The sequence below is a fragment of the Sander vitreus genome, chromosome 10, assembly GCF_031162955.1.
Source record: "Sander vitreus isolate 19-12246 chromosome 10, sanVit1, whole genome shotgun sequence".
In the NCBI taxonomy this organism is placed as follows: Eukaryota; Metazoa; Chordata; class Actinopteri; order Perciformes; family Percidae; genus Sander; species Sander vitreus.
Window position 1 is genome coordinate 4,833,050 of NC_135864.1, and position 17,616 is coordinate 4,850,665.

A 17,616-nucleotide genomic window follows, 5' to 3' on the forward strand; every position below is an offset into this window, starting at 1 on the left:
GCAGCAGAATGTGCGGCCCAGTCTCAATCAAAGACTTGTGTTGTCAGCTAGAGATGCTACAACACCATGTTACTTGCTACATGGATATGGTGGTCCAGTTTCAGGCTTCCCCACAATTGTTGTTTCCCAATGTCATTATTGAGATCTCACCAGAAAGATCCAGTTTACTCCCTACAATCTAAAACAAACTCCCACAGAGCACATCTCCCACTGTAAAATACATGTTCCAGCCGTCTCCTTTTTTCTCGTCTGCTTTCTTTCTTCACTGCTCCTTTGCTGGTGTATTACTCATTAGATGCACTTGGCATTATGGGGTGTTTAGGCACTTGTGGGAAGCTCCAACATCTGAGAGTCAGCTGCCAAAAAAGCATTACATGTAGCAACCTACGCATATTATCTGATAAATCAAAACCTGGAAGACCATCAAACAGGAAATACAGACCTTTTGCATTGAAACATGTTCCTACTCAGGTAATAACTTAAGTGTTGAATGTCAGCTACCTACAGGACTTTTCAATAAAAGAAGAAACTATTCACTGCTCATACAGCATGACCATGCAAGTGTATTTGAATTGATTATAATGCTGTACTGGCATTAAAGGTGCACTCAGCGTTCCTGCATGGTTTCAGCACAATTTCATTTTTGTCTCAAATCGTAGGCATCTCTCCTTGATCCGCTAGCTGCCTGGCCCCTGAACACACTGTGAAAAAGCCCGGTCTAGGGAGACAACACAGGGGGCGTAAACGTCAAACAAACACTAGAGGCACAGGCTGTGCACCAAAATACAACACCACGTTCCAGCCAATCACAGACAAGATGGTAGATGGTTGGGGGAGGGGGTGGGGGTTAGTGCTCACTCTCCCCCTCCTCCCCCCCATTATGTGCCTACGATTTGAGACAAAAATTAAATCTCGCTGAAACCATGCAGGAACTCATAGTGCGCCTTTAACTGAAACCAGCAGCTGCTTAGATAAGAGAAGATAAGATAGACTTCTTTAATCCCACACTGGGGAAATTCCCTTTACAGCAGCTCAAAGAAATTCACACACATCAGAATAAGACACACACATTAAATAGACATAGGCAAAATATACAAAAAGTATGATAAGAAATAGAAAAATAGAATAAAAGTAATAATATTGATAGTAATAATATGTACACTATAAACACCCTTATTATAAACAGACAAAATAAAACAAAATACTATATATACAGATAAGTAGGGTCCGGATGAATAGAAATGGCATATTGCACAGTAGGAGGTGACACAGAGTAATAAATAAATAAATAAATATGCATAGTGCAGAAAGGTATTCAATAGAAAATGTTGAAGAAATGTAACATACACAGTCTGTGGAGGAGCTAATGAGCAAAGAGTTCATTTAAAGTAACTGTGATGATGGCTGGTTGGTTATCCGCCAATGAAATCTGTACCAAATGTTAATCTGGCGTGATCAACAAACTTTTAAACTTGTAAACACCAGCGTCTGCTGATTAAACAAAATACTAATGGGTAAGCTGGAATATGCAGAGTACATTATTTAAGATAACATTTACTGTGCTTAAAAACATCCGATCCTCTGAAGATGTGACTGAGACTTTCTTGAACTTGAAAATTGAACCCTTGATGTGAAAAAGTTCAAAACACAACCAAACTGTAGCTCCACTGTGGCTCTGATGGTTCAGTTTTTGAATGTATTTCGTAGATGTGGATCCTTTATGATGCCCTTTTCAAAACACAGAGAGGGAAACGAATGCAACCGTGACTAATAGCGTTCCACAGCGGCATGTCAATAGTGTCTGAATCAAATGTCAACAAATGTTTTTGTATTTTTGGCTCGGCTGGTGGGACATCAGATGTGTAGACACGTTTGTCTCACCTTGTTTGTCTACATACTGTCAAATTTCTAACTTTGTAATGCAAATCAGCATCAAAATAAACGGAGAACACTGCTTGTAAAATAGATGCATGCTGTGAATAGCACATGAGTAGTGTTGTTCCCTCACTGGTTGATCACTGACAGTTCGTTTCACTGAATCAAATCTGTTACAAGATAACATATACCATCGTCTCCATGTGGTGTTCAATGTTAGAGTTTGTAAATACTTGTGCTGAAAACTACAGCGGATCAATGTAGAAAAGCTTGTGTTTCTGTGGACTCATTTTTCACTCTCAACACAAGAAATTTATTATTAAGTCACGTTGCAGAGATTAGTAAAGAAGTATCACTGTTTTCCCACTGAATTACTTTGGTGTCTGTGTTTTTACTGAGCTGTGTCTCTGTGTGGCAGTTTAGTTCTGGCCAGTGTAGTGTGTGTGTGTGTGTGTGTGTGTGTGTGTGTGTGTGTGTGTGTGTGTGTGTGTGTGTGTGTGTCTGCTGGTAAATATAGATGTGACATCTTGGTGTATTGTATTAGGCTGTGGTACGTTTGTGAAAAATCCACCTGATAAGCTTGTGCTGTTGTTTGTGTACAGTAGGTGTGCGTATGTCTACATAATAGAAAGTCCTATCTACTGTAAATATGCCACCACTCACTGTGTATAAATGCCTACTGCTTCCACATCCTTTTCTGCGTAATGTTATTGCTTTTGCATAGTAAATACGTAAATGTGTGTTTCAGCATTAAACACATATGTGTACAATGTATTCTGTCAGCATTTGACATTTTCTCTGCATGTTTGTTGAACTCTCACTGCACTTTTGTTTTAGTCCAGAGAGAATCAGTTCCGAAGATTTTTGCACTCTTTTTAACTGTGATGATTTACAACACAGAAATCATTTGACTGACAGCAAATGTCCAGTAGTGTGTCTTTGCAACAATTTCAAGTGAGGGAACATAAATAACAAAATTGAAAATTCTACAGGAAGGTTGTCATGCTATAAATAGTTTATTCCACATTACAAAGTACAATGTTTTCTAATGTCTAGGGAACATATAACCACTGTTGCTGTAGCATTGCAATTACTATATTTTAACATGTACTATAGTTAGGACCTGTGTCATGCTGGTTAAATGCTGTTGTGACTTTTTAACCACATTTAGCTCATTTTTAACCTAGACGCTTGGATGTCTTTTAACCTGCAAATGACCCACTCCCTGTTTACTGGGATTTTACAGTTGACCCTGAGGTAAGGGCACACTACTGTCTGGAATTTTCAAGGGAAATCCAATCCTGACCCAACTCAAATGCCTGCACCAGCACAAGATTTCTATGGTAAAAGAATGTTAAAAATCAAATCAAATGGACAATTCTAATTGACAGCTTTGGAAATATGTCCTTTTCTATGTTCAACATGTTTAATATTTGTTGAAAAGTAAACATCTGGAAACAGGCTGTAAGAGAGTAACTACACATTTGTGGGAATGAGAGAGAATTGTCTGTAGCACTGGTGCAGAATTGCTGCAGGAAACATGCATAAAAGACACTTATACAACATCTGACATTGTACAAACATCTGCCAGCTGCACTATCCATTTGCGTGTGCGTATGCGTGTGGACACAAGTTAATTCTCCCACCTAGAGCCATACATAACACTGTTATAAAACACAACATGACGCCAGAGTTGGATAATGAAAAGTGATCACCACTGGAGCCACAATGGGGGCGGGGGGGCAGGACGTGAGTTAAATTCATTATCCCCCATCCCTACCTCCCCTCACACGCTGTAGTAATATATTAATAGCATGGATACATAATCTAAGTGTGTCGTCATTGGTGTATGACGAAAGTACCCATGACGTAAGTGCATGGTGGGAGCTCAAAGGATTGCCGTATATGGTTGTGATGATCAGCGGTGCTTGTAAAGCTTGGCTCTGACGCAGCGACAACCCGTGACTGCAGAGAGAGAGGGAGAGCAGTAGCTGCAGTACACCCAGTGAGCCTACAGGAAGGGAGCTTTAGCCTCATTCTAGCAGTGATCGGGGGCAGTCGTGACTGCAGAGCTGCCAGCCTGCAAGCCACAGCCGAGAGAGCGATGCAGAGACTATTTATAGGACAAATATGCATGGGTCAGCTGCAGTTTCTAAGCAGAAGAAGTCACTTGACTAGTTTGCTGAGGCGTTCTTGCCCCAGCAATGCACCTTCAGCATATCATGATGCACACTTATATGTGTATTGAATATAGCGGTCACACAGGAATGGTCACACAAGAATAACCTGAAATCCTGACAGTTGTTCACCTGCGTTTCAGATAGTGAAGAGCGTGCAAGTGTCAGAGCTGCAGCACTCAGACCACATATATAATTAACACATTTTCTCAAAATTCAGCCACATATATTTGGTATCTTCAGGAACTCCACTAGAACAAAATAAGGTTCTGTGGGGTTGAACAATGTTTGACTGTACAGCATGTGTTTGTAATGATTGCAATCTCCTTCTCCCCCAAATGACTTTAAAATGCCCAAAATAATAGAAGTCCATCGTAAATTAGTAGAGCCCAAAGATTGATCTTGATGAACACAGCCAAAATAACCCAAAGTAATAATTAATGATCTGAAACAAAGAAAAGCAAAAAAGTCTGAAGATTTGTGAAGCTGGATTTAACAAATGTGCGACATTTCTATTCAGCAAATAGTGTAATCGTAATAGAAAAGAAGCTCCAAGAACACTTTGAAATAACTTCTGCGATAGTTGGATTTGTCCCCCAAGACAAAAGCGTATTAAAGTAAGACAAACGTGACAGAGGAGATATGCTCTCAGGAGGACATGATGACCTTTTTTCATTTTGTCTTTACTCACTTTTCTTTAATATATGCGCAAAACAATGCCAAATAATTTCAGTCGCAGCAGGTGTGATGTATGTGGCTGCTTGGATCCACACGTCTCATGAGGATTGTTAAGAGGCTTATCTAACAACTCGAGCAAAATGCGGGATCCGTGCAGGAAATCAACCGTATCACAAACAGAAAGACATTGAATTTGCTTGCATCTGTTTGGTGCTATTGCACCAAGTACTGCTGAACTGCAACTCATTTGTTCTCCACCTCAGGCTCAAAATCCCCTGGGGGGGTCAGGGGATGTTTTAGGGGTTATATAATGTATAACTAGATGAAAAAATACTAATTTAAAAGTTACAAATGTTATATTTAACCTAAATGTAACCAGGTTGGAGTGTAATGTGATTTTCTGCAGTCAAGATAGATATTAATATAGCAGACCAACAATATTAAACATTAGAATTAAACATCAGGAGTAAATGCTGAACAGTGATTACCATCAAAATAGCACCAGAATAATTTAGTCAAGCTTTATGTAAAAGTTTTAAAAATGATTCCTCTTAAGGGTCACTGTACCGTGTACGGCACACCTTGTGGCTGTGGTGTCGCTGTAACCTCCACTCATAAAAGTTTTTATAACTTTAAAGCATTAAATCTTCAAAATATACAGCCATGCAACACACCAATTGAAAGCTTAGACTCTCAGGATTCCATTAAGCCCACAAACAAAGCATAATATGATTTATAGCAGTTATACAACTGCTACAAAGTTATAGAAAATAAAACAATACAGCGTAAACAGCGCAGCTCGTGTCTAGTGCATTCATTCTGGCCGAATCACAACAGAAAATCGCTAAACAGTTTTTCATTTTGGGACTTCTAATGCGGCTCGCTTCTCTCCTGAGGCTCCTAGCAACTCGATGTGGGCGTCACTGTATTCTCTGAGATCAGAGGTTTTAACAGACACCTGGTATAAGCCAATCGGTGCAGGTTTGCCTGTGATACACCAATAGAAAGCTGAAGACTCCTCTGATGCGATGTGAGCCCACGTGTACTCGAGCGACATTTGCTCAGACCAGTTAGATTTAAATGCTATAAGACCCATCTACATTTTTAGCCAATGAGCATACATGTCAATAGATACCAAATGTGCCACTGAAATTTTAACTCTGTAATGGCTGGAGCTGTGTCAAAGCAAAAACAGGGCCTCCTATAAGCATAAACCCTGTGCAATATATAATGACTTATTTCTATATATTTATGTATATAGTTATTTCAAGTATGTGTATGATTGATGTGGGTGTGTTTGTGTATTTGAGAAGTGTTTTATTTTTACTTTATTGGCTTTTTTCTTTGCACTTTTTAAATGGAAATCAGAAAAACATACATACATATATGTATAAAAGAAATTATAAGAAATGACGATAGGTGTAAACCGAGCCCTGGGTATCCTGCTCTGTCTTTGAGAAAATGAAAGCTCAGATGGGCCGATCTGGAATCCTCCCCTTATGACGTCATAAGAGGAAAGGTTACCTCCCCTTTCTCTGCTTTGCCCACCCAGAGAATTTGGCCCGCCCATGAGAAAGAGAGAGACATCATGGCTTGCAAACAAGCAAAGTGGCAGTTGGTCAAGGCCACACCCCCACCCTCTCTTCTCCTCAATAGCATTTAAAGCTACAGACACAGAAATTGCACATACTAAAGAAAGCTCATTGTGGGACTGGCTCTAGTGGCTGTAATTCTGCACCAAGGCTGAATTTTGGGAAAGATACTTCAGATACAGTATTAGGGGACCACTAAGGCTTATATAAAAGCATCCAAAAAGCAGCATGTCATAGGACCTTTAATGTTCATATTCCTAAATGCCCTATTGTATGTATATTGGGAAGCAGATTGGAAAATATACAAGCAAGACCTGTACAACTTATAGTTGCGTTAGCTTTTCTCTCCCTTAAAGAGGACTATACTCATGAATTGAAAACAAATATAACTGGTTGAAGGAGTAGCTGGACTTGCTTTCTATGGAGAATGCAGCTTCAACCCTTGCTGACTATGATAATGGTCTAGGCACCCCTTGGACTCTTATTAGAGAATATATGAACAATAGAGCAACAACTTAACTGTAGTGTTTGTGTTACATGAATATGAGTATGTCATGAGTATCTGTACCAACCCCCCAACCCCCTCCCCCGTCTTCAATGTGAATGTTATATGTATGTCTTTAAGGTATGTTGTGAATTATGTTGTTGTAATTGTCTTGTTTTGTTTCGTAATAAAAAAGTAATACAAAAACAAAAAAGCTTCATGTAAAAGTATATCAGAGGTCTTTGGTTTGATGTCATCAGTTTGTGCAAGTGTGTGACTCAGGGTCAGCATCCACTGAATCTAATGGTTATCAGTGTTGCACGAGGTGGCCTTTGACCTGATACTGCTCCCTGCAGTGTGCCATGTTTGCTGTCTGATCTCAGTTAGTGTCCCGGGAGACAACACTCGCTGTGGCTGATGTGAAAACCTCATTTCAAAAAATTGAATTTATCGCAATGCAATTTAAAGCTTACTTAATTGGTTTTGAGAATTAGTTCATCCGTCTAGATAAACATAACAAAAATTAGAGTTCAGTTAGATTTGATGAAAAATGAAGGTTGCTATAAAGTGTACGAAATGAATAACAGCAAAATGTACTCCAGATGTAAATGAACAGGTTTTTTACGCAACAAAAAACCTCCCCAAGTGGATCGGCCCAGACAGTTCAGGGGTCATGAATAGCAGGCATAGCCTACGTGAAAACCACTGCCAAAAAATGGTGCAGAAGAAATAAGGGAGAGAAAGAGGAAAGACTGTAAGGCTGGTTCAGCTAAATGTGAGAGACGAATAGTTTTTTTGTCTACTAAAGCAACTGAAAGCAGCAGTAAATTAGTTCATTTACCCGTGACTAGCAGCAGCAATCCAGCTACTTACCCAGTGTGTATCCATTTCCATTATATTCTAAGATGGTGCCATGGCGGTTTATTTGAACATTTTCTGAATTGCTTCAGTGTGTGTTTTATTTAAATATGAAAGCCTGTAAGTGCGTTGAATACTGCTGGTGCCATAATCTCACGTTTTTGCAATTATGAAGCAAATAACGTCCCCATCTGAAATTGGGCCTTTAAGGGATGGAATTGCCAGGGCCAAATTTTTTTTCTAGTCTGCCCCTGATTGGGGTTATTAAATGTATTTTTGAAAATGCTGAGACACAACATTCCCTTAAAATAAAGGTCGTCATTGCCACGTTTTCTGAGAGGCAAAAGGGTTATTTTTGAGGAACTGGTTATGGTTTTTATGGTTGAAATTAAGATTTTCTTGCAAAATTGAAGCTGACAAACTTTGAGAGTACAAATATCTCGCCCACTTTATTGGAATTTTCAATGGGCAAATGCTTGCGTAGAGTGTGAGCTCCACAAAATGGTCAGTCAAATGATCTATACAGCATTAAAGCTGCAGACTAAAGGCCCGGACACACAGAGCCAATTATCGTCCATCTGGCAAGGTCAGTGACTCGAGTCTGTTCGGTGTGTTCCGTGCCGTCGTCCGTCCGAGGGGCCGTCGTCCTTCATTTTGGCCGATCTGACATGTGTAATCGGCGGGGCTGGCACTGCCGGCAGTCGGACTCAAATGACCCATCTGATTGGTGGAGTGCTAACCCGGAAACGGGGAGCGGAATGAGCGTGACTAGGGTCTCTCAAAATCTGACGAAAATCTTTTAAACTGACCTTTGTTGATCTGAAATGAAGACAGATTCAGCAACTGAATGGCCTATTTCTCACTTAAAATGTTTTCGGAAACACGTTTTGGTGAATTTTAGTACAATATGAGATTGTATTCTGAACAAGCCACCATGACAGTCTGTCTTTGAATTTCCGGAGAAACAAGACCCACGTTTCATTTTTGGGCGACAATACAGATTAGCGACGCCTGCTGTTATGGAGACGTATTGAGTCTCGTCGCTTTGGTGTGTTCCGAGGCACTTTTTTGACCAATTTGGGGAGACTGATCAGCCCATCTGCCTTTTCTGCCGACGTTTGGCCATCGGCTCTGTGTGTCTGGGCCTTAAAACGTGTAGTGTGCTTTGACAGAATGTAAAAGATTAATAGCTTAATTTGCCCAGCTAAAGTTGAAGGGACACATTAACCATCAGTGTGTGAGATATTACGCTTGACAAATGCAAGACGGAAAGAAGGGAAAGGAAAGGAAAGGAAAGGAAAGGCTGAAACAAATAGGCAAACAAATGTGCCCCAATTCAACAAAGGCTGATTAGTGTCATTTTATAAATATCACATATTTGGTCACAATGCGATCCAAAATAATGGATGAACAAACATGATTCATGATTCTTAACACTAGGGACTGTGGCAAATAAATAGAAGTCTGCAGGGTTTTGGTTGACAGTAGTGTCTTGTTCTGGTGTCAGAGTTAAGTTGAAGCTCATGGGGCTGACACTGCGTGTCTAATACCTCTGCACTGCACTGCAGAGCGGCCCTGTTTGCTGCAGTCACGACTACCCCACAGAAACAACCAAACAGAGGACAGCCGGACAGGAAATGGCCGACAGCATGATTTCTCATTGTCTGCTTTCTCCTCTGGCTTTGGGCTGTACAATTAATCACCCAAAAATAAAATAAATAAGGTTATTGCTTTACAAATACACAACCCTAAAAAGTCACTCCTACTAATAAGCATACATGAGTTATTTAATATCCATCTCACTGTAGTTAGATTTACAAATATACTGTAAATAGGGATTTTAATAGCGATATCTTGCTAAAACTAAAGCAGTCTAATACAACAGCCTTGCAATAAATGCTCCCTTCATGAAGGTTATAACATTTAGTTGTTGTTGAAACTGTTTCAGAGAAGAGTGGATTCAGCCTCATGGTCAGGAGGCCATATCTGTTAAATTGAATAATGTTACATTGATTGTTCGGTGCTTTGCTACAAGCCATTTGGTTCATTTATAACCACACATGAGAGCTGTGTTTGTAGTGAGCAGTGGCTCCACTGAGGCTGTCTGTGATATTCGTGACTCGAATCTGTACTATTTTAGTCGAGGAATGATGGGTCTATGCTTCGGCGATCTCAGGGTTGTATCTCCACTTTTTACAAATAGTAGTAGTTCTGCTCGCTTCATCAGATTGTGACTGGAAGTGTACACTGTGTTAGTGGGTAGCCAAAATGTGAATGACTTGGAATGAGAGTCAGGTTCTGTCTGAGGCTATGGTACAATAGATTGCCCCATTCAGATTAGGAGTGAGTTGCTGCCGCAAGTAAAAGTATTTTAGAGTCTTGTTCACCGTTGAGTAGGCTTGTTGCGTAAAGATTGCATCGCACCAGGCAGCCATGGTGGAAGGAAGAAAGCTGGAGCCTGAATGTGAATCGCTCTATTTGTGTTCAAGCTCTCACCCATGGACATGAGCTCTGGGTAGTGACCAAAAGAAGGAGATTTCTGATACCAAAAGAGAAACCACAGAGCATGCAAAGAGCATGCAGAACACAGAGTGTCCTGAATAAGGCAGCTTTGTTTAGTGTTTAAATAGCCACTTGTAGTGTCAACGCAACTAGGAATTCACCTTGAAATGTGTAGCTCTACACATTTTACACACTGTGTATTCGTTTCTCATTGTTTTCTTGAGTCTGAAGTGTTCTCATCAACAGGATTTCCAGCAAACAAGCTTTTATGAACCCAGACTAAGGGGGCTTTCACACCTACCTCATCAAACAGTCGAAATGTGGTCCGACCAAAAGAGGTAGTCTCAGTCCGGATCAAACTGAACCATGGTCCAGTTTGTTTCTAGTGTGTACGCATTTTTTGGATGGTTCAGACTTTTGGACCAAATACAGAAAGTTCTGGCAGGCTATCTATTTGTTATAAGACCGGGTAAGCTCCTTTTAAGGAATAGCTCAGTGCTTAGTATGTACATGAGAGAGTGACGGTGAAAGCGCTCATAGCAGACAGCTGTTGGCTATCAGAGCTGAGAATACATCAGCAGTTTACTTGTTAAGTGGTAGTAAATGTACAGTGTAGGTTTCAGTTCAACTCTTAATAAATGCTGCAGCTCTTCAAACCCCATGTAAATTTCTCATGTCTTGCTTTTCAACGCAACAAAACAAAAAGAGCACGGTGAGAGTAGCAGTCGGCTGAAAAAACTCAGACACAGAGAGAAGATACGAGAGGACGGGGAAGTCTACAAACCAATCAGTTACAACTGTCGGGAGACGCAGCTCACGTATGTGATGACGACTGGACGTAGTTTTGTCATGTATAGTTCTTTAGTGCGCTTGCATAACTGCAGTGTGAAACCTAACCTTAAACTTACTGGATCAAATGCAAAAACATTTTCAGGTGTGAAAGCCCCCTAAGATCGCAACTTGCTGGTGAATAAAAGTGGAACCACATAGCTGCTAAAGTGACAGATATGATTGTCAAGAGTTGGTGGAGACCAAACCAGAGCTAAAAGGAGAGTGGACTCCAAGGGGATGCTCATGCAGATAAGCAGTTGTTTTAGGCTTTTTTCCCCCCAAAAATTGCTCTATGCATTTTTTATGTTTTGTGATCATTTCCTGTAGTTAGTTTGGATCTTGGTGCAACTTTTCGGTGCTCGAGACTTTTTACTCAAGTCCTTGTAGGATCGGAGAGTAGAGTTACAGAACTCCAGGAAATACGACTTTTTTACAATTTTTCTTGGATGAACTTACTAGGTGCATTATGTGGATGCCATCATATTCAGTGTCAGAAAGCCATTTGGTTCAACTTTGGCTGCACAACCTGGTGGAGAATCTGTGAACTGTTCATTGGCTCACCAGCTGACCAAGAGAGAGCACAGCCGCTATCTCCATTGGAAATAATTACCTTGCTGTTGGTGTGTAAGCCCTGTCAGACTGAAAGTATTGTTTTCGCAAAAATAAATAAATAAACAGATTCGAGAACTAAATCTCCCAACGTTTGAATGAATTACTCATGCCTGATGTGATTATGTTTTGCTCAGCTCAGAGGGCTCTACTGTATGGATCCTAATGTAATTTAGTTGGTCAATATCTGTTTTTAGCTGGGTTTTATGGTCGGTCTTGCTGAGAGGTCATCTCTGTATCAAACCTACCTATTTTACCATCTATGAAATTGTGTTTACTCTCATTTATATCCTTAGTCTTTTCCTTGTGCCATTAGCTTCATACCAGGTTGAATATAATTGATATTTGGCCTGTTACATTTATATTTTTCTTCTTCCTAGCCTGCTCGGGGCTTTGTAAAACATACATGTTCCCATGTGTTTTTGCTGATGCGGGAAGGACAGAAGACCAGAGACCATCAGTACAACAGTGCTGGTATAGTGATGTCCCATGCATTATCAGTGCAGTCACATGTGAATCACAGTCTAACCAGGCGGAAAATTGCCAGCAGCCTTTTAATGGGATGCTGTTTAACCATTAATGTGTGTGTGTGTGTGTGTGTGTGTGTGTGTGTGTGTGTGTGTGTGTGTGGGTGTGGGTGTGTACAGACAGCAGAGAGTACCGCTAAACTTCTCCACAGCATAAAAAGACTGATCACAACAGGAAAATAAACACAAAACTTGCAGTCAGGTTGTGTAACCATGCAGACATTATATTATTCAAACTGTATGTCTAAAGATGAATAACTGCTCTGAGAAACTGACATTTGTTTTTGTTTTGCTTTTACCGAACCCAATGAGAGAGATGATTTGTTGCAGCAGCAAGTACAACATACAGAGAAACCTTATACAACCATAACTTTATACAAATAATAATACAGCAAATGCAAGTGGATTAAATGTAGTCAGTAAGATGTGTACTTCCAGATTGCAGAAAAAAAGAGCATATAGTCCATGGACACAATAAAACAAGCACCTGTAGACCATCATGTCCTCTGTGCTGGAGCAGCCTCCTTCAGGACACTAATGTTTTCTAAAATAAACTCTATAGCTCTTAAATATGTCAATGCTGTCTTCATGAAGACAAAATATGCTGTTTTGACGATTGCCCGGCCAGTCAAGAGATATTTCTGACATTAAAAACATCATGCATCCTGTAATAACTCGTCACCCATGAGAATTTCAAGACATTAAAGTGTACAATTTAAGACAGAAGTAGGTATGAGTGAAAGGGCTTTTTCCCCTGGAGGCATGTCTTCACCACAATTTCACAGTGGAGAGGAACATACAAAAAGTTATATAATCGTACACTGCACTTATAAGTAACCTTTCTAGGGCCAAAGCAAAAGTTAATCATGCAGGGAACACTGAGGACATGACAACCCACAGGTGTCATCACAATGTTTTGCAGAGATGAGGCTCACTTTCTGTTGTTTAAAGAGAAGACTGGTGGAATGTAAAGATTAAAATATGTGTTTTTGACAAAACCCAAAAGTGTCATTTAACGGACAAGGCTTTGTGATATTCAATATTTTTTCTAGTGTTAAAAACAAATCCCATAAATAGAAGCAAACCATCAATTAACTGATCCTACTAACATATTTTGTCTGTGCAGCCAAAGCCTGATCTTATTCATCTGTGTCATAGAGCAGTGGTTCCCACACTTTTTCATGTCTCCTAAACTGACACAAATTAGACCACTGACCCTGATTTGATAAAAACAATATCACCAGGATCCCGCATCGGATAGGATTTGTTGTTTTTAGATGTTTTATTACAGAAAGTGCATAAAACCCATGACCAAAATAGTCCTACATTCTGTCATTATGTTACTTATACTGTAGATGGAATTAGAGTGAAAGAAATGATGCCCTTTTATGCTGGGGACCCCTTGGAGCCCCCTTACGGACCCCTGCCATAAAGCACCGTCCTGCTTCCCCAAATTCTCTCCAGAGCAGGGGTCTTCAACGTTTTATAAGCCAAGGACCCCTTAACTGAGAGAGACGGATCAGGGCCCCCCTACTACATATATTGTATCAAATTAAGGTGCATATTAAACTGGGCCTACAAAAACATGTAGGGTGGCCTAAAGCCTTTATACATACCATTTTAGTGCATAGAATACTAAGCTAATAAAATAATAATAGGCATGATTTAATGTTAAACATACATGTGGCACACTGAATCCTTAGGATGAACTGTATCTGTGGATGTTTTTTTCACAAATAGACTGGATTCAACAACAATTTGGTGCCCCCCCCCTGCAATAAGTTGGATGACGCCCTAGGGGTCCCGGAACCCTGTTGAAGATCTCTAGCCTGGTTGACACCAGACCCTTCTCAGTTGTAACTGAGAGTGGGTCTGGGGAAGGTTCATTCACAGCCCATTTCCAAAGGGGCGTCACCAACAGACGCCGCTCAAATGCCTCTGGGCGCAATTGGATAGACCTAAAACCAATCAGAGCGACGTGCTTCACCGTTGCTGCGCTGTCGTCATCGTGTAAAGCCCGCCTCAACGGTTGTGATTGGTGCCTCGATTTGGAAAAATTGGAAATGGGCTTGAATGGTGGCCAGATAGACTTACAGAGCAAATCTCAAATTTGCCGGAAGTTCGTCAGGGTTTTCCCCGGCTAGAAGACCTCTGCTCTAGAGAACCACATTTGTATTTAGTCCCATTTGAGTGATATTTACTAAAAACTACAGTGCCCAGCTGTTTTAAGGAAATTATAGATCTACACATTTGTGACCTTATTTTAAAGATCTACGTCTTTAGTAATAAATGGAATAGTTTGTTTTGGTATTTTCATGGGATCTTTTTAAGTTTTATCCTTTAAAGTGACCAAACTATGACCCAACTTCATCCAGGTAATTCAGGTAAATTGTGCAAAATCAGTTCTTAAAAAAAAAGTCCCATGAGCTTTATTTTGATATTTTGAAACTAAATGCCCTAAACAGTGAGCAATCACATCTTTACATTTCAATATGCTATTTGGACCTTTGTCAGTCAAAAATCACCACATGCACTAAAAAAATGCTGTTCATTAGGATTTTATTTTTTGGAGGCAAATCAATGAATATATGTACTTTATACAGTATATGAGGAGCACATCTCTACAGTTCCATAATGTAAACAATCTCTGAAGAGAAATGTATTCAGTTTAAAAGGAAGCCATAGTCTTCTGTTTTAAACTATTTACATGAATTAAAATATAATTTATAACATCAGATACTTCCGCTTCTATGAAACTAGATTTTAACAATTCAAAAATACTGAAATGCCTTTGTCTCCACATTCTCAAGACATATGAAATCACACAAAACGGAGAAGAAAAAAAAACACCATTTAAAGACATCCAAACTAAGTGGCGTATAAATAAAAAAAAAAAGAAACGCAAAAAATAAAACCAACATATGTAAAAATATAAAATCTCACTAGCAGTATTTACCTTTTTTTAAACTAAGTTAAAAAAAGAAAAAAAAAAATTGTGAATTTGATAGTCATTAGATGTAAATAGACAATGAAATCAATAGTAATGAAAAATTAACAAAAACAATGTATGCCCTTTTATGTCAAAATATTTGTATCCACCAAAAAAAACATACCCACTCACATTTAGCAGATTTTGACAGTTTGCAGTCCGTACTAAGTGCCTATTTGACATCACTGTTGCCATCAAGTTTGACAGGTTGCTCATTAGTTTCTGTGTACTGTACAACTTTTGATGTTGAAATGTGACACAACCATGTCGCAGATCAAACATAGAAGTGGAATCTGAGGCCGGAATTGCAAACACTCCTGTCCTGGTAGGGGCTAATTTGATGGTGTAGCTTGACAGGTACATTGTTTTCCAAAACTAAAAACAGTAAGTGACACAAAAACAAGTATTTAGTGGGCCATGGCATCGGAAACATGACATCTATAAAACTGAATCTGACGCGGGCGTCGAAGACGCCACATTTTTCACGAGCTGTCGCGAGCCGCGCTCTTTATCGTTGAAGTTTTATCTTTTTTGGTCAACTTGTCTATCAAGTTTTATGGTTTTCTTGCCATTTTCCATTTTTTTTTCTGAAATGAAGAATGGACAAAAAAGTATTGCATTTTTTTTTTTTTTTTTTTTTACGGTTTATTTTATTTTCTGGATTCGTTGCCCATCGACCTAGGACCTAGACCAAGTGGACAGCAGTAGTATTATGTTGAAATGTGTCAACGTGTTCTCAAAAACACTGAGGAGAATGGTCAACATCAAAGTTTTCTATAAGAAAGTATATAATCATCTACATATCTACACAAACACACAAATATATATTCATATATATGTATATATCTTTTTATAATATGGCTATTGAAAAAAGTTTTAATTACGTCAGTAATTATTTAATAACAAACCACATTGGATTGGAAAGGAGTTGAAACTAAAATAAAAGCTAGTGGTAGCTTTGTTTTCCCCCCCACCCCGATTGATTTTTAAGGCTCGCCATGATGAAAATTGGGGTTGTTTTGACCTCTAGAACAATGGAGGCACTCTCACAGGCACAGCGGCAGCCACTGTAGAAATCCCACCACATGCTTTCAGTCTCAAGATTTCCTCAAATAGGTGGAAGTCTGAATTCTGGATTATAAATTGAAGCTATGCTCTTCCGCCACAAAGACAACAAAGCAACAACTTAAACAAGAGCTAGCTTTGCCACATACAATAGTTTTATGTGAAAAGGTTAGCAAAGTGTTAAGATTTGCTAACTGAAAGCCTTTTGAGGTAACAGTTTTGGTCATCGGTAAGAACTAAATCGGAAAACGTTCCACATGAGTTTAAAGGCAAATTTCTTCACCCATTCACACCCTTGACTTCCACCCTTTTTCTCGCACTACTTCAGGGTAAAACTACTGTTTTGTGTCTATGCAGCATTCACAAAGTTGTCGAATCAGGCTGCCTTCTCGCTTTACTGTCTATCCTGCTTCAGTACTTTACAATCTTGCTAACACAAAGCTAGAATACCTCCCAGCTAGTTGAACCAGAACACCATTCTGTAACTTATATTTGATTGTAATTGATTCAATCCAACTGTTTCCTTTTTGGGATGAAGTAGAGGTGCAGCAGTGAAACTGAGATTTCTACAGTGTCTATCTCATCTGTATCAGCTAGTGTGACTTGAACCGGGTCAAACCAGCGACGACTTGCTTTTTTTTCTCCTTTTCCTCCCTCCCACATTCCTTTACCAGTCATACATGTATAGTTATTTGCTGTTACTGTAAGTGTTCAATGCAAATCACATTTGAACAAACCTGTGCACCATCAAAAAGGTGGTAATAACATAGTTACAATGGCTTCCTTTTCAACAAGAAGAAAAAACTGTGAAGATATTTCACTACTTGGGACGTTATTTGTGCAAGAGTATATTAATACAATTTGTTTTGTATACGTGTTATGTGTTTACAACGCAACTTACCACATTCTTCCTCTAGATTTTTATGATTTTTTTGTGTGTGTTTAACAGCAGTCTACATAGAGTACAGTAGCCTATTGAATCTGCAGCTCAAAGATTTCCCGTGTTGTCGTTCAACAACCAACCATACACTGTACATTATTACCTCAGTTTTTTGGAAAGGCTGTCTTAAAGATAAGATTATTATGTATTGCATTTCAAATTGCTTTTAAAGAAAGAAAACAAACATTAAAAAAAGATTTAGTCATTTCATAAACAGCAAAGAAAACAAATCTACTTGTATCTCTTTTAGAACAGTGTTGGACTTTGTGTTATGTTAATTTTTTCCCTTCATTTCCTCCCTGTACTGAAAAAACATGAAGTCATTAGAACTAAACTGACCTGACCATATGTCTGATTAGCAATCAACTATGACCCGCCACTTTAAAAAAAAACAAAAAAAAACAAACACACACACACACACACACACACAATACATTTTATGTTTACAACGAGGCATAGTGCTATATACACATTTTATATTCATATCTT

General features: G+C 39.2%; 1 protein-coding gene across 1 annotated transcript in view; it reads left to right on the plus strand.

Annotated features, from left to right (window-relative positions):
* The window catches only part of pde6a (phosphodiesterase 6A, cGMP-specific, rod, alpha), a 28,165-nt gene extending 27,897 nt beyond the window's left edge, over positions 1–268 (plus strand). The window contains exon 18 of the mRNA XM_078261308.1: positions 5–268. Within this exon, the coding sequence (XP_078117434.1) occupies positions 5–51 (47 nt within the window). The 3' untranslated portion in view covers positions 52–268. The remainder of the gene's footprint in view (positions 1–4) is intronic.
* The last annotated feature ends 17,348 nt before the right edge of the window (positions 269–17,616 follow it).